Below are 23,611 nucleotides of genomic sequence, written 5' to 3'. Positions count from 1 at the left end.
CTCAGGGTCCAAATAGCAGGCTGACAGTTACATGGCCAACCACCTACCCACTACCAACCTATCTTGTTACATAGAGTAATTATTTGTGGTTGAACAAAGACAAAAGTTGAATACTATTGCAATGTAGGTTTCACGCCTCTTGACTTTGGGCTGGCATGTCATCTACAGGGTCAGACAGGCCTGCAAGATTATCAGATGAAGTCCTAGTGGTCCCCAGTTGTGGAAATGAGTCATTAGACAGTTCTTGTTTTCATCTTGAGCCTAATTAAAAGCTATAACACTTGGCACTGTCTATATTTAATTAGAATGAGCCCTGAATGTCAAGTATTCTAGTGGGCCCTAAAAACCTCAATCCAAAATGATTTTTTTTTATTATACTGCTAGTGCAAAACAGCAGAAACTCTCCGACCCCAAACAATGCATTGCAATGAAATGATGGTTCCTTCAACACTTGCCTTGGTTGTTTTGATTTTGTTTCCGCTGCTGCAGGACCAACCTGAAAGATCAGGCAACACTTTGCAATCTTCTCCTTCCATACAGGGATTCATCTGACACCACCACTTCTGGATCACGATAGAAGCTGGAAAATAAACACAATTTGCATTTTAGCATTCGCCACATTTCAGGCCTATGAGAAATCAATATGGTTACAAATAAATTACCCGTTCAGCAGAAATAATGAAAAAAAAGGGTAAAACCACTATAATTATTAAATAGCAGCAACAGGTCCGCCTATAGGGAAGCCATTCAGGCATTGCCTTAGTACAGGGGAAAATTACAAGACACATCTTGTTGTTATACAGAATAATTACTAGTTTAAAGACGCGCTCCGGTGTACGAAAATGACGGCTTTAGCACCAGCAATGACATACACTACTGTAATTTTAATAGAGCAGAAATCGTTCCCGTTTTACATACACGCGAGTGTTGCACAGAAGTGGTTTCATTTATTCCTCACCCTCTATAAATTAGTCATATTAAATGGAACCACGACCTTCCATCAGTTTTCCACTTGTTTGCTCTATCGTGTATCATTAAGAGCCGACTGAGCATAATGTGATGCTAATATGCAGTATGTACGAGATTAAAAGTTAATTGAACTAGAGCATATTTGGAATATACTTCATATAATGACTATTAGTGTAAAGGGGTGATGGGCACTTAAAGTGACACTACAGTTTTTTAAATGATTTGTTTCCCTGTTTTTTGGTATTTCTCTTTTCCTGCTATATCGACCCCTCCCTATATTCGAATTGAGTTATAATCAACAGCTTGAATGGATTGTACCTGGCAGCCCAAGGAAAGTGGCACAGGTGTAGCCAGCCTGGGCAAGGAAACGGACCTCTCTATAGCAGAAACTGTAAACACTTTACCGGATGTAGATACATTTTAATTATCCTTTACCTCTTGCCACTGCATCCAACAAAGTTGTGCTTCTAGGCAACTTTCGGGAAAAGACAAGAGTTTCAGATATTTGAATACCACCATGATTTATCCTTGTATGAGGAAAGAACTAGACGGAGCATAAGGGCTCATTTAAAAAGTGGAAGGCCAGTTTCCAAAAATGGGTGCAATTTATAATTATTTTGTACATTGCACCATGCTTTCCAGTGTGGAATTATTGCTGCAGTTCTCTGTGTTTTGGAGCACAAAGACCTGTTGCTGCCCCTATATACATGGCAGAGCTTGATGTCAGTAACTCCCTGGTTTGGAAGTGGAGACCTGTTACTTTCAAGGCACTGCTCTGATGGGATGCCTTTTGTTTTGCTGCCTCTGTGTCAGTTTTCCCTAGTCCACATCCTCCAGCTGCAAGCATTTGCTCATTTGAGGGGTATTTAAGTCTGATTCCCAGATACCCGCATGTTGAATTATTGGCCTTCCTTCTAACTCCAGACCTCATGTCTGACTTCTTGATTTTGATCCTGTTTCAGTTCCTGTTCCTGCTCCTGTTTCTGCTCCTGTTTCTGCTCCTGAATCTTGTCCTGTTCTGCTCCTATCTGGTCCCTGTTTCCTCTGATTTTTGATCTCCCAGTATTGATCTCTGCTTGTTTATTGACTTTGCATGTACTCTGCCCGTCCTGACCTTTGGCCTGTTCCTGATAGTCTCTGTCTGCCGCCTTCCCTTGACTTTTGGCCTGAACTTGGACTTGTTTTTGTATCTCCTTTATATCCCTCTGCAGAGTCTTTTTTCCCGTATTAAAAACTTTTGACTTCTTGTACTAACTTACTGTCCTCACTGGTGCCAGGGATTTGAAATCAATCATTGCTAAAAAAAAAAAAAAGGCATGGTCAGAGAGACTATGTACTGAAGAAAGGCTAAACTCAACATAATGAGAGGTAAAGTAATAGCTATGAGAGTAAAGTGCTTGGCTATTTGGTAGCTCCTAAGTGGACTGGCCGCCTACAGGAGACTCTGTTTGGCAGTACACCTGTTGCCTTCAAGCCAGGAATAAAAAAAAAGGACCTGCTTTGAGACCACTGGGAGCAACATCCAAGGGGTTGGTTGGTTCATGTTGCTCACAAGCCACTGGTTGGTGATGGTCCACCAGGCCCCTAAGCAAATCTACTAAAGGTGGCCATAGACATAACAATTATGATCTTTCTTAGAAAAGATCTTTCTAAGAAAGATCGTTGGTTTCAATACACACGTGTAGAGCTGAATCGTCAGATATACATATAGAAACAATAGAATTCTACCTGTATCTGACGATTCAACACTAACAATGGCCGATGTTCAGGTGCCTTCACAGGAGCCCAATCAAAATTTTCCGTCCAGCCGATCAACGAGCCGACAGATATCCAAGTCTTCTGCCGATATTGGTCGGCTCTTTTCCCACCATACACGCACTGAATATCGTATGAAAATTCGTTTTGTACGATATTATCTGTGCGTCTATGGCCACCTATATAACATGTGACACTTCAAGTCTGAAATTGTCACAATTTCTCCAGTAAAGCAATATCTGGAGACAAGTTTAGGTTTCTATAAAGTGCAATAACTGAATTAAAAGTATTCCCAATACAGAGCCCTGCGGTACACCACTTACAAGTTTTGCCCATTTAGAGCAATAGATTTGCCCCAAGTCTTTTGAATCACCACAACCTTCCTCATAAAAAGGAATTAAATTGTTTTTTAAAAAATACAGGTATGGGATCCGTTATCTGGAAACCCATTATCCAGAAAGCTCCAAATTAAGGAAAGGCCGTCTCCCATAGACTTCATTTTATCCAAATAATACAAATTTTTAAGTATGATTTTTTTTTTATCTGTAATAATAAAGCAGTATCTAGTACTTGATCCAAACTAAGATATAATTAATCCTTATTGAAAGCAAAACCAGCCTATTGGGTTTATTTAATGTTTACATGATTAGACTTAAGGTATCAAGATCCAGATTTCAGAAAGATCCATTATTCAGACAACCCCAGGTCCCGAGCATTCTGGATAACACGTCCCATACCTGTATAAATATTTATGCTAGACATCGTTAAGATTTCTGGCTGCTGAAATACATTTTAGGTTTGTGTATCTCATATAATGCCTTTATTCTGCCCTGCCCAGAACCTTAAACCATGAACTGATTATTTGATTCCTTTATTTGTGGAGGCTCTGGAAGTTCTTCCCATTTCACTGAATTTATCACTTCCATTGCATTCCCCTGAAGCCTCATTTAGGTCAACGGCACAAAATCCTCCAATCAAGGGGTTGATAAGCCAGGCTCTTCCTGTTTCATAAGCATGATTATTAATCAGTTTAGTTGTGATTAAGATTCACCCTGAGTCCCTGCCCTTATCCTTTATTTCTAGCATCCATGTCCATCTCTCTTTCATCTGCCCTGACCACTGAATTAAACGTGTCACAGAAACTTTGATGTACAGTTCCCCGGACAATGGTAGAGAATAGGATTTGTGTTGTTCCCAACACAAGACTTCATTTAAGAACAGAGGTGCTCAATTGCACACATGCAGTTGCCAATCGGTCCTTTGATTTCAAACCTATTGGCTGATTGTAGTAGCTATTAGTGATAAGCCTGAAGCTACTTGACTTGTTGAGTTGCTTTAGAGTTATCGCTGCTAGATACTGCATATCAAGACGTGGATGAATGAAATCCTTCATAGACACAAATGCTGATTTATCGCTTATGTTCATAAATGAACCTTCACACTGAATTTACAGTTGCTTCCATGATTGGTTTCTCAGGTTTAACCTGCATAGAGGCTCCAATGAGCCTGAGCTAGGAGAGACACCAGGGTCTGCATCAAGTTGTCTCCTTGTTAAATTAAATCCAAAGCTGAGCAAGACATCTTCTGATTAATGTATTGAATGTGAGTATCTAAGGTTGTGTTTCTATATCTGTAGATACATTGAAAAGAGGGAGGATTATGACCATTGGTGATTAGCTAACATTTCAGTGTACAGATGGGAACTAGAGTAAATATTGCATTTGACTGCAGCAAGTGTGTGTTTTATGCATCCACCACTAGTGTTTCTACAGCTGTTTAAAATTGAGCTATAACTGTTTTCTAGGCTATTTATTTTCCCAAGGCTCATTTAGATTGAACATCCATCACCAAAGAGGTGCTGTACTCTCATAGTGGATTGTCTTGACTATTGAAAGGAAAGGAAACCTTTGGAACTCCTTTAAGTATGAGAGTCACCCAAGAAATATCTTCAGTCTTACTGTGGATGCAGAGCATAAACATTTGCTCTACAGGATCCAAGAGCCAGGGTTAGAGACATTGGTTAAGCAACCAGGACACCTTGCCTTATAATTATTATTATAATGGTTATTAAAGTTCTATTTCTACAGAATGTTGTGGTATAGCCTGTACCATATGTTAGTTAACAGAGAGGCAGACAATATACAACTCTGTAACCTGGTTAGTAGAGGGAGAAGGCAAAGGTGCTCTAGTGATGGAACAAGACCAGGGATGGTTTCTTTTGACAGGAGACATCACAAAAAGGAAACCATATTAAAAAAAAAGGGGGATGCTTGGACTGCATGAGAAGAGCTCCTTCCCAATCAATTGTATAGGCACTGAAGAATCCAATATAAAACCCCTGGCCGGGTCTGAAACCCAAAGGAGCAAACCAAGAGATCAAATGTTCACCACCGTACATTAAATTCGATTTATTGCCTTATAACATATACAGCCAAGCCTCTGTATTGTAGCGTGCATGACAAAATGATTGCTTAATAAAAGCTTAAAGGATAAGTAAACCTTTAAAAGAAGTGCATGTAGAATTGATGAGGGTGCTATTCTAAGCAGGTTTGCAATGTACATTCATTATTTATCTTTTTAATTTCAAGATATTAAGATATACATGTACGGCTAATCTGAATTAATTTTGTTACAACATCGCCACCTTATGGTCATTTTCCGACCACTCCAACCACCACGTAGTTGTCACATGAAAGAAAGAGGCAGCTCTGATGTTCTTCTGGTTAGGGAAGAGTTGAGAAAGGTTTCTATTTTTTCCCTAAGCAGAAGAACATCAGAGCAGCCTCTTTCTTTCTTCTAACAATGTCCTTGACTACTTGGTGGTCAGAATAGTTGAAAAATGACCAGCAGGTGGTGCAGTTGTATCAAAATGCATTCAGATGAACAATACATGTACCCCTAATATCTTAGAATTAAAAAAAAATAATATATAATGAATGTACATTGCAAAATTTCTCAGAAAAGCACCCTCATCAATTTTACATTCCCGTATTTAAAACGTTTTTCTTATCCTTTAACGGGCTGATCTACACATTGGTAGACTTTTGGTAGACATCCTCTGGCACGTTATTGAGGCAAGGGAGAGCAACACTGGACCCAAAGTGCAGGTGTTTAGTATATGGCTCCCTTGTGCCCAACAGTGCTGTGTTCTGCAGAGTTAAGCCAGGACAGATTATAGAACTGGATGCAATTTTAGGACCTCAGTACTCTGGTACTAGAGTCAAGGTCAGTGATAAACTAGCCCTAAGGCAGGGCCAATATCAGTCCCAGAGATGCCAACTTTCCATTGTGGTCTCCTTGGATATTGGTGGGCGTATTGGTGTGGGGGCATGACCTATTGGAAGGGCTCTGAATGCTCACTGGACAGCATGGTGGGGGTCATTACCTGGTAAATGAGGGAGTTGACAGGTATGTAGTTGGAGCAAGCAATATTCCTATCAGGGGCCGATTGAAACTGGAGGGGGTGGTCAAAGAAAAAGGTATGGGCATTTGTCAGTTTTGGGCAGATTAGGCAGCTCTGGGTCATGGACATGAAGGTGCATGGTCCAAACTTCTATGACAATATTGTATTAAGGTGTCATTAAATGGGTCTTTAAAGGGCATGTAAAGTCTAAAATAGAATAAGGCTAGAAATGCTGTATACTAAATATAAATATAAACATGAACCTACTGCACCACAAGCCTAATCAAACAAATAATTTATGCTTTCAAAATTGGCCACAGGGGGTCACCATCTTGTAATTTTGTTAAACATCTTTGCAAGACCAAGACTGTGCACATGCTCAGTGAGGTCTGGGCTGCTTAGGGATCGTCATAAACAAAGCTGCTTGAGTTTTGCATGGCTGGGAAGTAAGGCGGGGGCTCCCCCTGCTGTTCATAAGTATGATTGTTTCCCTGCTCAGCAGTTAGGGACCATCTGACAATTCCTATCCACAGCAGTAAATGAAGGGAGAATTTCACTGAATACAGTCAGGTTTCTTATAAAAACGGTACACATTTTTTAATTAAAGTATATTGGAGATAGGTTTCTTTTTCATTAAAGAAAGTAAAAATGGGATTTTATTTTTTTGCCTTTACATGCCCTTTAAAGGGGGCCTCTGAGCAGGAATCTGAAAAGAGGTTCCTCTTGTATGTCCAAGGGCTTCAACATTACATGAGCATGTACCATACAGGAATATTATCATTACTGTTCTATGCCAATCCCACTACTAGTTCGCTGAATCAATATAATTCCATGCTTCAGAGAATCGCCCTACCACAAAGCGTTAAAGAACCTCTAAAACATACTCCATGTTACTCGCATCGGCCAGCAAGGAAAAGAACACATCGGATGATTAAATGCAAGAATGCATCAAAATTTATTCCCAGAATCCTTATTCATCAATGATTTAGAATTGGGTTAGAAAACGAATACAGGAAGGGAAAGAAAAAAAAATAAAAGATGAATTGCCTTGTTTTATAATGGAACAGATTGAGAAGCAACATGAAGCATCATTAATACAAACATAACACAGTGCAGTCAGGCGTACGTTACAAAATATTAATTTACTGTAGGCAATGATGTTACCGAGTTTGATGCCGGGGAATATTATGTACGGTATAAGATTATTTCCGTGTAACTACTTTAAATTCAGCAAAGCCAAAACACGTGTTAAAAATCAAGAAATTGACTTTTACGGGGACATGAAAGGAACAGGCATGAGAGGCAAGCTCGCCCCCTAGTGGTCAATGCTTTGGCACGTTTTGTTTCAATGGCAGAGTGATAATGTGAGATCAAATATTATAATAAGAAGAACAATAATTACAATAACTAGGATGGCAAAAACTGATGAATGTAAAGTAAATCATAGTAAAACAAAGCATGATTTTACATGATGCTATACAGTGTTGATTTTTTTTTTAAGTTGTCTTTATTAATTTTGTAGCATGTTATACATTTCTTGGATTTTCTTGTCTAGTTACTAGTACAGTAGTCAGTGGTTTTGTAGCACATGCATTGCATAGAAAGAGAAATAAAGTAAGTAGAAAAGAAATTTAACTTTAAACTGAGTTAACATTGTGATACGATTGTATTCAGCTAATTGAGATTAAATACGAATTCAACAGGCTTGTATTGTTTACCTAAAACAGTGATGATGTTTGATGCATTCTAATGCCACCTATGTTTTATGACCCTGAATCTATTACTAAAAAAACAGCAGATACCTGAAACCTTTATTCCCAAAATGCTATGCAAATGTAGCAATGTAGGCTAGAATGTATTTATTCCTTATGCCATTGTGTACCCCAAGCCAGGCCTGGACTGGCAATCTGTGGGTTCTGGCAAATGCCAGAGGGGCTGCTATAGGGTCCCATAGAAAGTCACTATTTAGAGGGCTGTTTGGGCCTCTATGTGGACTGATTGGGCCTTTGTGTACCTGAAATGCCAGGGCCTATTTTAATTCTCAGTCTGGACCTGCCCCCAGCCTACAGTAGGATTGACCACCTTTCCCAGCACTTGGTCAGCCCTTTATGGCAGGGGTACTACATTGGGTTATTTAAGTGCTTCTCTGGTGTCAGAGGCTCTGCACATGCTCAGTGAGCTCTGGGTTGATCTAAGTGCATCCAGTTATCTTGTGAGTCACCAACATGGGGGGTTGGAGACATAATCCATGGAACCAAAAGGACAGGCTTGCATGGGTCTTTACAAGAATAGGGACCTCCCTTCAAGAGAACAGTTCCAGGGGGAGTCCTGCTCATGAAGAGAGGCCCCCATGCTTGCATTTTAAAGGGCAAGCAACCCGAATGCAGAAGGTTGACTTATTCTACTTCCTCCCCTTTTGCAGCTCACCAAGACCACCTGCCTCTAATTACAGGATTATATATCTTCTCTGGTGCTTCAGCTGAATCTTCTCTGGTTTATTAAGCATTGTGTTTCATTAACAGGGTGGAATATTCTGTATCCCAAAGGTAACGTATTTATTAACACTTACACTCCACGCAAGATGGCTTAGCTCTTGTGGTGCCAGCAACCTGCCCCGGGAAGCATGAACACTTCACGGTTTGTGATCGTTCTTCAATTCGGTTCTTATTACAGCATCGATGAACTGCAACAACTTCACACGTCCCTTGCTTTACTTGATAGCCTAGGCACAATAACAGAAAACAGTTGGTTAGATGTTGAAATCTATGCAGCATACCAGGCCTTGCAACAAGACTTTATTAAAAGCAACCATTTAAAATGCTTATACATGAGTTGAAATGACTTAGATAATAAATAAAAATCAAGGTGTGTGTTCTGGGAATCACCGCGACTTGGAATAAAATAGAATTCATCTGAATTTGGGCAAGTCACTGATTGATCTTTATCGGATGGTTATCTGATCTTGTTAATGACTTGAGATTTTGAATAATCAATTGAATAAGTCATAATAAGTTTACCCATTTTTAAAATCAAACTCCACCTACTTCTCAGAAAGTTCTGGGTCTGTAACCTATGTTCTGTGGAATGGATGTTTTTTAAATTGGTCTGGGGGTTTTGTGGCAAACTCTTGTTCCTAGTTTGTATAAGCAACATCTTTGGATTCCAGCTAGTGGATATACCAGAAGTGCCGGAAGTCTGGAGCCTAAGGCTCTAGAACCAAGCTTTGAGCCCTAATGTGATCAACCACATTAGAAAAAATGGAGAGCAGGGATCTTATGAATAAGGTAAAGGCAGTGGAAGACATACCACTATCCTCAGCGATTAGATAGATAGGCCAGCTTAGAAAGAGCAGCTTCTTCTCCACCAAAGGAAAAGTTCTTTTCTTCCATGAAAGGCTTTCAATTCACCCCTACAGGTTAAGGGTACATAAACCTCTGTAACTCATTCTCACTCAACTACTACAACTTTGCTGACACCACTACTGTACTCATGAAGTACCTTACTCAAGTTACTGTGAGTTATAAACCATTTTTTGATTAAGATCCACTGGTGGCTAATTCTTTCTGCTTGTGCTATATATCTTTAGAGTTACTGTACAGCAAAATCAAGAATTTCTTGCAATACCTTGCTGGAGCCCAGCTTAAACAGATCCCTATTGCACACTAGAGTCAACATAATCAGGGTCACCATAAATCATAATCTTTATGTCATGCCATCACAATGGGGTTGCCACCTTTTCAATTGTTTAAAAATGAATCGGGACCTCACGTGGGCAAGGCGATGATGTCATATAGGCAGGGTGATGATGTTTTGTTGACATCAGGGGTAGCAATAGGCAAATTTCACAAAAATTCCCAAAACTGCGAAAAATTAGAGAAACTCAAAAATTGACACACGCGTCAATTTTGATGCAGGCGTTAAAGTCAACGGGCGTCCGAATAGTGTTGATGCACAATGGTTTTGACACAAGCGGCTTTTCCATCGCACGTCCAATCAGGGGCTTGGTTATTCCGTATATGGGTGCGGATTTAGTGACTAGTGGTTGCTGCATGGATTTGTGGTTTCAGAAAAGTAAAACCCAGACGGGTGGATTTGAACAGGATAATTTCAATCACAATAGAGATGTCACAAATAACAAATAATGTTGATAAACTCAGCACATTGAAATGGTAGTCCAGGTGCACCAGCCCCAGACCCTCAGCTTGGGGGTTGGGATGCAAAAACCAACAGCAATACTATTAAAGGGCCCCAGGCACTCTATGAAATCCACATTGCCATAAGTATAAAGTAAAAAAAAAAGCCCTACGCATTTCGTGCCTAACTCAATAAATGCCTATAGGGCATGAAATGCGTAGGGCCATTAGGAGATGTTTACTTTATCATTTAAATTGAAATAAAGTTTTTTACTACTTTATACGTGTGGCCCTGTGGATTTTCTACAGTGTCTGGAGCCCTTTAATCATATTGGTTTAAACAGGACAGCACAAGGGAAAACTGGACTGTCGGTTCAGAACCAGACAAGTAGAAACCCTACCTTACAAACCCATCCCCCAGCCCTGTCTCCCCTGGTGTATCTATGTTTTTTGTTTTCTTTTTAATAATGGGATCTGCAAATCAGATGCTGTAACTGTCCATAAAGAGACCAAATAGCCAAATAGATAATACAAAAATATGTAATTCACCATGGAAATTGCAGGAGAGCAGGGATGGGAAAACATGGGGTATGAAACAATAATCAAGGAAAAATTGGGTTATAAAGTATGAAAATAAAATGTGCGAATCAGCAGTGAGTCAATAAAGTAACTGGAAACCAAATTTGCACAATACACAGACGACTCCAATTAATAAGACGACTCTGATTTTCAGCAGTCCGACTGGATATCCCCTTTGCAAATTTATTTGAATAAAAATTCTCAAGACATTTCCCAATGTAACATTGGCCCGTTCAGTTGTTAAAACTTGATAATTCCGAAAAGTAAACAGGAAAAGGTAATCATCAATAATAAGTATCTCTATTAGTAAGTCATCATCTGTGAGCCTTGCAGAATAAACAGCTCAATATGGCTTTGTAGTATTCTCCCGACTATATAAAGACCCATCTAATGATATCCTGCGCCAGTCGTGCCGTGAGCACCCCGCTGAAAAGCAGATGGATTTTTTCCTAGACGGGAACTAGAAAGGAATATTCTGATGCAAACATGCCAAAAAAAAAACAAAGAATTTCTCTGTGAAACTGTTCTTTTAAAGTCGCTTGAGAAAGTGCTGGACAAATTGTCAGTTTCCCGATATGTTGATTTTTTTTCCCCCCAGAATTGTTTTAACCGTTACCGTACGGCAAGTCTCTCTTGACTTTTCGGGATGACTAAAAACTCAAAAAAAGTTTTTTTTTAAAAAAACAAAAATAACAATTTTGATCATGTAACATTGAAGACCAATATTTACAGAGTTTGTCCAAAATGAGTTGAACTGTATGTTTTCTTACAGGCTCATCCACAAAGCCAGAGGACATTGTTTATGACTTGGGACACTTTTCACCTAAAATATTATCAGCTAGTGATGAGTAAAATCAACCCATTTTGCTTTGCTGAAAAATTTGCAAAGCCAGGGAACAATTTGTAAAACTTTGAAAATTTGCCCAAAAAACTGTAGTCAATGCAGGGCTGGACTGGGCCAGCAGGACAACGGAAAAAAACCCCCAATGGGCCCCAGTCTTCATAAGCACCACATAAGTGAGTGGACCTTGCAGTTGGGACAGGGGGACCGGGGTGTGTGTGTGGGGCCCCTAAGGGAAAAGCCTCTGTTGGCCCTGGAAAACCTTGTCAAATGCTGAGTCAATGAGAGGTTGAAATTACACTGCAGTTAAGATGTTTTTAGCCCAGCAATACCATATACATTGCCCAAAAAAGGTTCCAATTTTGCCAGTCTCTTCCAAACCAGTGCCCAGGCAACTTCTTTGAAAGATGGAGGAGGGTTAGGTAGGGCTAGGGTTACCACCTGTTCAGACTTCACTTGTACAGCCCCGGTTTTAGGAAGGACTGCCCGGGTAACAAATTCATGTCCGGATTTCAAAATTAGGAAATCCGGACAGGACATTGAAGTGAATGGCATGACGATCGCCATGTCATCAATACCGCCCCTGATGTCACTGGCCCCTCCCCCACATCACCCACCCTCTGATGTCACCGACCCACCCCCCGATGTCACTGGCCAGCCCCCCTACATCACCAACCTGCCCCCTATCCGTTTTCGTCCCAAAAAAAAAGGTGGCAACCCTAGGTAGGGCTTTTATCCCATTGGCTAATGTGGAAGGCAAGAGCCACAAAATAATATTTATTTAATCTCAATAAACAGTTTCTTTTTACTTTGTGGCCCTTTTTACTTTGTGCCTGGGCCCCCTTTTTTTTTGCATTGCTCATTTATCACCGCAACCACAGTTGCAGCCAATCCAAACCGTTGCATGTACTGAGACCATCCGTTAAAGTTGCTAAAAATATTCCGTGCTCTCCCCTATAGTCGTGTCATGTTCCAAAATGCCCTATTGATGCAGGGAAACCCTGGAGCTAACATCACCTTCAAGCTGCTGCTAATTTAAGGGAAAACATGGGTTAAAGTTGGCAAATTGCATCTCAACTGCACTGGCTCTTGTAAAATAATGATTTTATTAGTTAATTTAAACATATTTTTGGGATTAGCCTTCCCAGAAAATGTCGACTAATATAACAGGAATGATACCAGGACTGTATTTAGGTCCGATTGCTGCCCTAAGCACTGGACCTAAACCCGCCCCCTACGTGACACGTGTGACGTCAACTTGACTGACACGCACAGACATCGCGGAAGTGTGACGCCCACCAGCCTGGCCCCATACCCCTCACCCCCCCCCAGCTCTTTCACCCTGGAAGAGGCTGGGCAGTTTTTTTTTTAAAATTTAAAAAATAAATTTATAGACACCCAAGGGCCACCCCCCAAAACCTAGGCACAGGCCCTCAGTTGCCTTAATATAAATACACCCCTGAATGATACCTGTTATTCGGAATGATTGGGACCTGGGAATTCAGGATAATAGATCCTTCTTTAATATGGATCTTCATACCTTAAAGGCGTTGTTCAACTTTGAGATAACTTTTAGTATGATGTAGAGAGTGATATTCTGAGATAATTTGTTTTAATTTTTTATTATTGAAGGTTTTTGAGTTGTTTAGCTTTTTATTCAGCAGCTCTCCAATTTGCATTTCAAGCAATCTGGTAACTAGGGCCCAAATTATCCTAGCAACCATGCATTAATTTGAGACTGGGATATGAATAGGAGATAGTCTGAAAAGAAGGATCAGCAATAAAAAGTAGCAATAACAATACATTTGTAGCCTTACAGAGCATTTGTGTTTTTTAGAAGGGGACAGCGACGGCCATTTGAAAGCTGCAAAGAGTCAGAAGAAAAAGACAAATAACTATAAAACTATTAAAAAAAAATAATGAAAACCAATTGAAAAGTTGCTTAGAATACTAAAAGTTACTTTAAAGGTGAACTGAATTACATTGACTCTGTTTCATCAAAATAATTAAAACTCATGAAAATGATTTCCTTTTTCTCAGCAATAATAAAACAGTAACTTGTACTTGATCCCAACTAAGATATAATTAATCCTTATTGGAAGCAAAACCAGCCTATTGGGTTTAATTAATGTTTAAGTTATATTTTAGTAGACTTAAGGTATGAAGATCGAAATAACCGGAAAGATCCGTATTTTTCTCTGCCTTCCCCTCATTTTCGTCTTATATTTGGCGTTTCAGTTATTTAATACAGGTAAAATGAGTAGAAAGACATAGAAAATTCACAATTTAAATATGCCCCAAATCACGAGGGAAGTATCCAGTCTTTGGCACAATAAAAAAAAAGCAATGGCTGTTAGTTATGAGAATGCGGAATAATGTCCCATTAGTCAGTGCTCAGGAAAGTTTATCTACCAGTTCCTTATTGGTAGGGAAGGCACAAAGACTTATTGGCTCATTCTCAGGAATATATTCTAATGAGTTAGATACTCGTGATTAACCCTTACTTAGTTATCCTTTTAGTGAAATTGAGGTCTGAAAATTTATTTCAGATAGAATTAATACAAAGGAAAAAAGAGAAAAGAACCCCTCTTCCACCAGTGCTGAAATTACACAATGATATCGAAAAAAATAACTATAAGTTACCACTCTTAATTAGGATAAATACTGCTCCCACTTGATCTTGATATTGCAATTGTTTTGTATTAAAGTGCTAGTGCATATATATTAATAAATATCTCAAAACTCAGTGAAGAGTATTTGATAGTACCTATGTATCAGAAGTGCTGGGTATAATTGATTACAACCCGATAATTAGTAAGTTCAGACAATTAATAATTTATAAAGTGCAGTGCTTTTAGTTGAATCAATTCACAAATTACCAATAAATCAATTCATAACTTAGATAGATTCCAAATCATTAAAAGTGCAGTGCAAATAAATAATAGAAATGTACATTTTTTTTAAAGGGGTTGTTCACCTTTAAATTAACTTTTAATATGATGAGTGATATTCTGAGACAATTTGCAATTGGTTTTCCTATTTTATTATATCTGGGTTTTGAGTTTTTTAGCTTTTTATTCAGCAGCTCTCAAGTTTGCAATTTCAGCCATCTGGTTGCTAGGGTCCTAATTCCCCTAGCAACCATGCATTGATTTGAATAGAGACTGGAATATGAATAGGAGAGGCCTGAATAGAAAGATAAGTAATAAAAAGTAGCAATAACAATACATTTGTAGCCTTACCAGTGTCGGACTGGCCCACCGGGATACCAGGAAAACTCCCGGTGGGCCCAGATGTTAGTGGGCCCTTTTACTTCTAAACATTTGGCCAATTTCATGGTCATTCCCTATTTCTTTATTGGGAAAATGCTTAATAATGGGAGAATATTGTATATATATAAGTATATACAAAAGACTAGGAGAATAAAGAGGTTGAGGGAGTAGATTAGAAATAATAGTTTGGAAAGGTCCACTGTCTAAGGTTTTCTGGTGGGCTCACGTTCTTTGGTTTTCTGGTGGGCCCAAGGTCTAAGGCTTTCTGGTGGGCCGCTGGCATCCCAGTCCGACACTGAGCCTTACGGAGCATTTGTCTTTAGATGGGGTCAGTGACCCCCTTTTGAAAGCTGGAAAGAGGCAGAAGAAGAAGGCAAATAATTCAAAAACTATTAAAAGAAAACAAATAATGAAGACCAATTGAAGAGTTGCCTAGAACTAGGGATGCACCGAATCCACTATTTGAGATTCGGCCGAATCCCTGAATCGTTGGTGAAAGATTCGGCTGAATACTGAACCGAAACTGAATTAGGGGCAGGAAAGGAGAAAGTGGAAAAAATTCTTCTTTTGTAATGAAAAGGCATGTGATTTCCCTAAGCACCCCTAATTTACATATGCAAATTAGGATTTGGATTCGGTTCGGCCAGGCACAAGGATTCAGCCGAATCCGAATTCCGCTGAAAAAGGCCGAATCCCGAACCGAATCCTGGATTTGGCGCATCCCTACTTAGAACTGGCCATTCTATAACATACTAAATGTTGACTTAAAGGTGAACCACTCCTTTAATAAAATACATTCAAATTCTAAATAAAATGTAATGTATCTGCAGTAATTCAGTGTTTCCAGTATTCCTCAGCACAAGAGATACCTACAGTACCAGGCAACATCAGTATCGCAGAACAGCCGGCGCCCAAATGAGTTGTGCCACCCAATGAATATAAATGAGTAGACTAACGAAGCCAGACGTGAAAGAGAGAATAAAGTTATGTGAGAGAATAAAACATTAAGGATTAAAAGATGTCGCACGTTACCTGTGATTCAGTCATCGGCGATGCCCTGGGACTAAATGCGGCTTTTTTTCTACATTCCATATTGTTTCTCCCCAGTCTTTGGCTGCAGCATCGTAAAGAAGTAGCCTGAGGCAAACGTCGAGCTGGCTGTTTTATGTATGATTTATGGGCTTGCTGCTTAATATTTGGGATTATTTTCACATAATGTATTATTACTCAAGGTTTTATTAATTATCTTACTATTCACCAATTCTTGCTGAACAAGCAGTTTTGTGCCGCTGTCTGTTGGATCCCATCCAGTGTTCCGTGTATGATTACATTTGCATTCTATTATTCTTTAGATATCCTGGGTAATATCACTCAATGTCTAACCGACCCAAAATCTATTCTTTTTCTGTAGCGGTGCTTTTAAGATGGTTCACTGTTTCATAGAGTCAAGGCCACCTTTAATAGTGATAGAGCTTCATTATCTTCAATGTCCAACCTATGAGCCATCAGCTGCTATTGCGGCTTTTGTCTCCAGCTGGCGGAGGAGAGACAATGGCAGTCAATCTGCACACACTATAAACTATTAATTAGCTCATGGGGTCATTGATTAAGACCCAGGATGCAAATGCACACCCCTTAAAAATGAGGGTTGTGTTCATTACCCCCTGTAGTTATGTGCCGACCGGCCTGACACCTGAGTGACCCGCTTAAACTGCCTGCTACATTGTGGGGTCGGGCCTATAAATAGAGGGTATCCCCTGTAGTGACCTGCTTACTCTACCGCCTTCCTGCTTCTGTTTTTATAGGCGTGCACTCACCATGCCCCACCCCTTTTGTAATATCATCAGCGGGGCAGGCCTAAAACTAGAGGTACCCCCTGTACTGGTGTGCGGGCCAGCCTGACACCCGTGGAACATGCTTACACTGCTCCAGTCTTCTGGTGCACTCTCCATGCCCCATCCCTTTTGTGACATCATTGGTGGGGCGGGCCTATAAATAGAGGGTACCCCCTGTAGTGATGTGCGGGCACTTCTCGACACCTGCAGGACCTGATTACACTGCTGGCTTCCTGCTTCCAGCTTCTGTTTTTATAGGCGTGCACTCCCCATGCCCCACCCCTTTTGTGACATCATCGATAGGGTAGGCTATAAATAGAGGGGAGGATTCGGGTGTGGGCGGGCTCGAGTTGGGTCAGGTGCGGGTCAGACTGAGTGCGAGTGAAGAAAAACCTGACCCGCACTTTACTAGCCCCCTGCCCTCCTCTCATGAATACAGAGCAGCTTAACAAACGTGGCACTATGTTCACAGGGAGAGATCAAACCAATTGGACCCTGTGTGTGAATTTTCTTAGGAAATATAACTGCATCGAACCAGCAGTCAACCATTATAAAACCAGGCAGTGCTCCAAAAATGGAGTCTACACGGGTCCATGCAACTATAACAAGCATTAGTTGTGCATAGATGCCATTCATTAAAAGTACTTGTGCCCAAACACGGCGCTTGCATTTGCATGTAATTTCACCAGGCAACATTGCATCGGCCCAGTCTGTCTTAAAATACAAATGCTCCAAGTGACGCAGGGGAACCCTGGAGCGACCACAACCCTGAAGGTGAAAAATTCAGGATTTCCTCTGTGGACTTTTTAGGAGCAGCAGATTTGCACTTAGAAATTCAAGCACAAATGTCAATTTAACACAGAGTGCCAGAAACTGCACTCTTTTGAGTGTGACTGATTGTTTCCAAAACCAGAACTGTTGGAGATTTGTGGAAACACCATTGGCACATAGGGTGGAAGTACTGTGATGGACCGACGTTCAACATCATCACTTCTGGATGCTTTCCCCTTACAAGCCCAGGCTTCAATGCAAACTGGTTTTTAGAGGTTCTACAATGACCCAGTAAGGAACAGTCATTTAAACTGGGGGTGTAACCACAGGGAAAGCAGACTTGTCTCCATTGGGGAAACCAGAGGAGTATGAAGCCACCAACTACTAGGTATCAGTATATGAAAGAAATTATTTTTATAATTCATTCATCCCCAACACGCCAATGTGCTCTAATCAGTAATATTTATTGAAAGGATCTCAGAACCTGTTACTGTATATATAGGGAATGCCAACATTGAGCTATTTAGTAGCAGAATTGTCATCCCTCTTGTTTATTTCATAACTTTTGTTTGCCTCTAATGGATCGGAAACAAAGATATAGTTCAGGGGATCAGGCACCTACCCCTTGATCCTTGCCCGGCCAAGAGCTTATTATATTTTTGGACCCTTTTCAGTGTCTGGAGATTGCCCTACCCTTGCAGGCCTTCTGTCTGGAGGTTGGGGACAAAAGGACCCCCCCTAGCCTTGTGACAGAGCTTGCAGTCAGTGTCGGACTGGGAGATCCAGGGCCCACTGGGTCTTCCCCACAAGGGCCCACCATCACCATCCCAGTCATGAACTCCCCCATTGATGCAAATTCCAACCCCAACTATAACCCACCCCACTGCATCTGGCATCTCCTGCCAGGCCTCTCCAAAGTCGTATCTTTGGCTCCCTATAGAATGAGAAGATTGGGCCCTACAGAGCCTGGGAAGGCAGCAGTCCTGTGTGTGCGGGGTTCATGAGGGTCGGGACAACCTCATGGGTCTTTTTCTCTCTGTGCCCCAGTCTATCTCTAGTCTTGTGAAGAAGGAGGTCTGAAGATCTTGCCATTGAGGGCCTTCTGGTTTGCACTCTCTCTCTCTGTGTTTGTGAAGCACAAGGCTCAAGCTTTAATAAATAAAACAGGTGAAAATCCTTGAAACATTCAAATCCAGGGTTCTGAAACCTGATTAATACCCCATGGAACAGAAACCTGATTCTTTTTTTTTTTTAATGTTGAGCCGTTGATTCGGATGATTTGATTACATTTTAAGGATTGAGATAAAAGGAAGCTTGGTATACACAATACCAAGGGCTACGTCGTTTATGGACAGACTGGAGTATCAATGTATTTATTTAATTGCATGTATTTAAGAATTTAATACTTGTCTCTTTTTGATCATTAAGTTTGTTCCCTTGTTAACATATGTGTGTGTATATATAATATTTGTGGAGGTTGGGGTGCCATGCAATCCCTTTCAAGTGATGATGAGGAGTGAGATACTGTACTGTAGAGCAAGTGGATGTTGCATATATTAAGAGAGATGAGTTACAGAACATCAGATAATCCAATAAACCTTTTAATGAGAATCCCAAGGAGTGAAATAAAACAGATACATGACCTTCAGTGCTCTGCGAGAGAGGAGAGAGGTATCTCTGAGAAATCTTGTAATACACTCTCTCTTCTTTGTTCGGTGTCAGAGGTCACATCCATATGGAGATTGAAGTCTCCTGGAATAAGTAGTGCAAGTGACCTATGATCAGACCTGCTCTACTGGGCTTCACCGGGAACCAAGAATTAAACGTGAGCGGTCGATAAATCACAACACAATGACAACAAAAGGCAGAGAAAATGAAAAAAAAGAAGAGACGTGAGATTATGAAATAGAAGATGACAGAGGCTTCTAAATGGTAAAAGCACAAGAATAGGAGAAATACTTGTCTTTAGCCAGAGGGATCTCCCTGCTCCAGCAAACTGAAGCTTCAAAGGTTAATGGCATAAGGTGTTAGTGGATTTTCAGCAGAAACATTAATTATAAGGAAAGGAAACTCGACTCTGATGAGTGTGCTGGAAACGGCTGTTAAACAACATTTAACTAAGTATTTAACATCTGGGCTTTCAGGGGCACCGGCTAAAGGAAAATGCTCTCCAAAATAATCTGCTTTTAAAGGAACAAACTCGGCAGGAACCATATCCATATTTTTGGTCATTAAGTCCAGTGCTAAACTTTTGAAATTTTGAATTATATGTAAAATGTTTGTGCAAAATTTACATCTAATATGCCACAAGTCTGAGGCAGATTCTTCAAAGTTTATACCATTTACCTTGTCTGAGGCATATATATATATATATATATTACCAGCATTAGGCTGGTGAAGTGTAAACTCCAGGGAAACATCTGTGTGGCTGCAGCAAGTATTGCTGTTTATTTCTATTCCAGTTTAGGAAAAGCTGGATAGTGGGTTCCTGGAGTGAATGGAAGAGAGCAGGGTGGGCTTCCATTCCGTGCTTCAGTAAGGGTTTTCAGCTGCCAAGCTAGAGACAGCTAATTAATTAACTACACAATACCCATATCTATACTAACTATAGAATTTAGTATCACAATAGCCTTTGATATTATGTCTGTCCAAGAAATCCTCCAAGTCCCTCTTATAGTCATTAACTGAATCAGCATCACAACATCACCCGGCAGTGCATTCCACAACCTCACTGTCCTGACTGTGAAGAACCCCCTACGTTGCTTCAAATGAAAGTTCTTTTCTTCTAGTCTAAAGGGGAGGCCTCTGGTACGGTGATCCACTTTATGGGTAAAAAGGTCCCCTGCTATTTGTCTATAATGACCTCTAATGTACTTGTAAAGTGTAATCATGTCCCCTCACAAGCACCTTTTTTCCAGAGAAAACAACCCCAACCTTGTCAGTCTCCCCTCATAATTTAAGTCTTCCCTCCCTCTAACCAGTTTAGTTGCACTTAGTCTCTGCACTCTCTCCAGCTCATTTATATCCCTCTTAAGGACTGGAGTCCAAAACTGCCCCCATACTCCAGATGAGGCCTCACCAGGGACCTATAAAGAGGCAGAATTATGTTTCATCCCTTGAGTTAATGCCCTTTTTTATACAAGACAGAACTTTATTTGCTTTAGTAGCCACAGAATGACACTGCCCAGAATTAGACAACGCGTTATCTACAAAAATCCCAAGATCCTTCTCATTTAAGGAAACTCACTGCCATTTAGTGTATAACTTGCATTTATATTATTTTTGCCAAAGTGCATAACCTGCATTTATCAACATTGAACCTCATTTTCCAGTTTGCTGCCCAGTTTTCCAGTTTAGACAAATCACTGTGCAAAGTGGCAGCATCCTGCATGGAACCTATAGTTCTGCACAATTTAGTATCATCTGCAAAAATAGAAACAGTACTTTCAATGCCCACCTCCAGGTCATTAATAAACAAGTTGAAAAGCAAGAGACCTAGTACAGAGCCCTGAGGTACTCCACTAACAACACTGGTCCAATTAGAAAATATTCCATTTACCAGGGGCGCTCCTGGCCCCTCTGCCGCTTGAGGCAGCAGCAGTTGCTGCTGCCCCCCTCTCCCTGAAATTTGCTCTTAAAGTACCAGGAGCAGCCTCAACTCGCCTCATTGGCGAAGCACCCCTGCCATTTACCACCACTCTTTGTAGTCTATCTTTTAGCCATTTCTCTATCCAGGTACAAATACTATGTTCCAGGCCAACATTCCTTAATTTAACCAGTAACCTTTAGTGTGGCACTGTATCAAATGCTTTAGCAAAGTCTAAGTAAATCACATCCACTGCCATCCCAGAACTGAAGTCTCTACTTACATTCTCATAAAAAGAAATGAAGTAAGTCTGGCAAGATCTATTACACATAAAACCATGCTGGCACAAACTCATAGTATTATGATTTTCTATGAAGTCCAGTATCTTATCATGTATTAACCCTTCAGACTAACTGGCCTTTAGTTTTGAGGCTGAGAATGGGAATCCCTTTTTCAATAGAAATTTTTTTTATTTAAAAGATCACTTTACAATAATCAATTCAATTCAATCAATTCATAAACAATTCAAATATCATACAATAAAACAAAAATAACCAAAAATCCCACAAACCCACCCATACACCCTCCAGCCCGCAGAGTCCATCCCTCTGTCCATTGGCAACTTTTCCATCAAACACACCAAATCAAAGGCCAGTGTGAAAAGTCTTGGATTGTCCATATGGCCTTCCTTCCCCCACCACCAACCCAAATGAGCATTCCAGAAAAGTCTTTCCTGGACCAAACTTCTCACCCAACAAAAACATAATACTTTCATATTCATATTCTGAATCCAGGCTACAGAAAGCTGCACCTCCAGCCTATAGAAAAAGAGAGGAGCAGTATCAGTGCCCAGGGAGCCATATACATACAATACGGTACATACCTTGAGATGAGGGCATGTTCATGAAGATGCACCAAATTAGCAATTCACCAGTCTCTCGGCACTATGCAAGAGAGATTTAGCAATCACAGAGCTTACAAGGGGAATATACTGACATGTATATTTATTAATTACCTGACAAACTCCGTGCATTTGCAGCATACAGCGGAGGTTATTACTTTTACTTTTGAAATTTGCATTACTTAGTGGAGAATTTTATGTTAAGTTAGTGTTATTCTGTTTCCTTGTAACAGAGGGACCTCCTTAGCTGGTAAACTGTTTGCCTCAGTCCTTCCCCATGACCCCTTACTAATCCCACTGCCCCGTCTACCCCAGCTTCCCCATAATTCTTTATCTCACACTCCTCCAACCTCTTAGCCATTCTTTCCCCTAGCACAGTGGACCCCCTTCCATTGAGGTGCAACCATCACGACTGTATAGGTTGTACCCCAAGGAAAAATCAGCCCAGTGCTCTAGGAACCCAAACCCTTCTTTCCTACACCAAAACTTGAGCCACTCATTTTGCTCCCTAAGCTCCCCCTGTCTTCCAAAACACGTGGCAAGGGAAAATTTTCAGAAAAAATGACATTGGAAGACCTTCCCTTGATCTTAGAGCCTAGATCCCTGAAATCACTCTTTAAGGTCTTCCATCTATCATTTATTTTGTCATTTAGTACCGATATGCACTAAGACAGTTGGGTCTCGCCCAGCCCCACCCAATAGTTTGTCTACCCGATCAACCCCATGCCGAACCCTGGCACCAGGTAGACAGCAAACTGTTCGGTTGTAGCGATCCGGACGACAGATTACCCTATCCACTTTCCTAATAATTGAGTCCCCTACAACCACAATCTGCTTAGGTCTGACTTTGCTCTCCTCCCCACCACTACTAGAGAATTGCCAATCCAGAGTTCATACTCCCATCATCATCACATAATCTGGCAAATTTGATGAGCTGTGTAAACTTCGATCAGCCTCCATTTTCCTTTTGCCCACCTTTGATTTTCTAACTGTCACCCAGCTAACTGCCTCAACATCCTGCTGCTGTTCTGTTCCCCCCAAACTATCTGACCCCGCTAGATCCTGCTCAGTAAGCTAGAGACTCCTTTCAAGATTGTCAATCGACCGCAGTGTTGCAATTTGTTGCTCTAGTGCTCTAACTCGAGCCTCCAAAGTGGCAACTTGCTCACAACCACCACAGAGGTAAGCATTTTGGATCTCTTGTTCCAAATCTGCATATATATGGCAGACTGTGCACTGAGTCAGACCTTCAATCTTGCTAACACTCATTATCCCAGTTACAGATCAAAACAGGAATAAAAAAAAATGAGGGTTTAGAACAAACTTTGGACCTAGTTTAAACCTCCTGTAGTTTGAACCTCCTTTAGTTTGAACCTTCTTTAATTTGAAACTCCTGTGTTTGTAACACAGCAAAGCCAGCAGGTATATAAGGAAGTGCAGGGATTGTGCCTTGGAAGATCTAGAGGCAGCACCAAAACTGACCATGTTCTAGGAGACTGACTAGATAGAGGATTGAAGGGTGTGTGAGATCACTCAAGTGAAAGGTAGGTACAGTAGACTAGCTCC

General features: G+C 40.6%; 1 protein-coding gene across 1 annotated transcript in view; it reads right to left on the bottom strand.

Moving 5' to 3' along the window:
* Positions 1 to 23,611, bottom strand: part of LOC108713590 (chemokine-like protein TAFA-4) — a 136,975-nt gene that overhangs the window by 4,927 nt on the left and 108,437 nt on the right. Inside the window, exons 4-5 of the mRNA XM_041590896.1 lie at positions 8,697 to 8,849; positions 456 to 580 (exon numbers count right to left, since the gene is read on the bottom strand). Of these exons, the coding sequence (XP_041446830.1) occupies positions 456 to 580; positions 8,697 to 8,849 (278 nt within the window). The remainder of the gene's footprint in view (positions 1 to 455; positions 581 to 8,696; positions 8,850 to 23,611) is intronic.

This window comes from Xenopus laevis, chromosome 4L (assembly GCF_017654675.1).
Source record: "Xenopus laevis strain J_2021 chromosome 4L, Xenopus_laevis_v10.1, whole genome shotgun sequence".
Classification (NCBI taxonomy): domain Eukaryota; kingdom Metazoa; phylum Chordata; class Amphibia; order Anura; family Pipidae; genus Xenopus; species Xenopus laevis.
The sequence above is the reverse complement of the archived record's forward strand: the minus strand, read 5'-3'. Positions and strand labels throughout refer to the sequence as shown.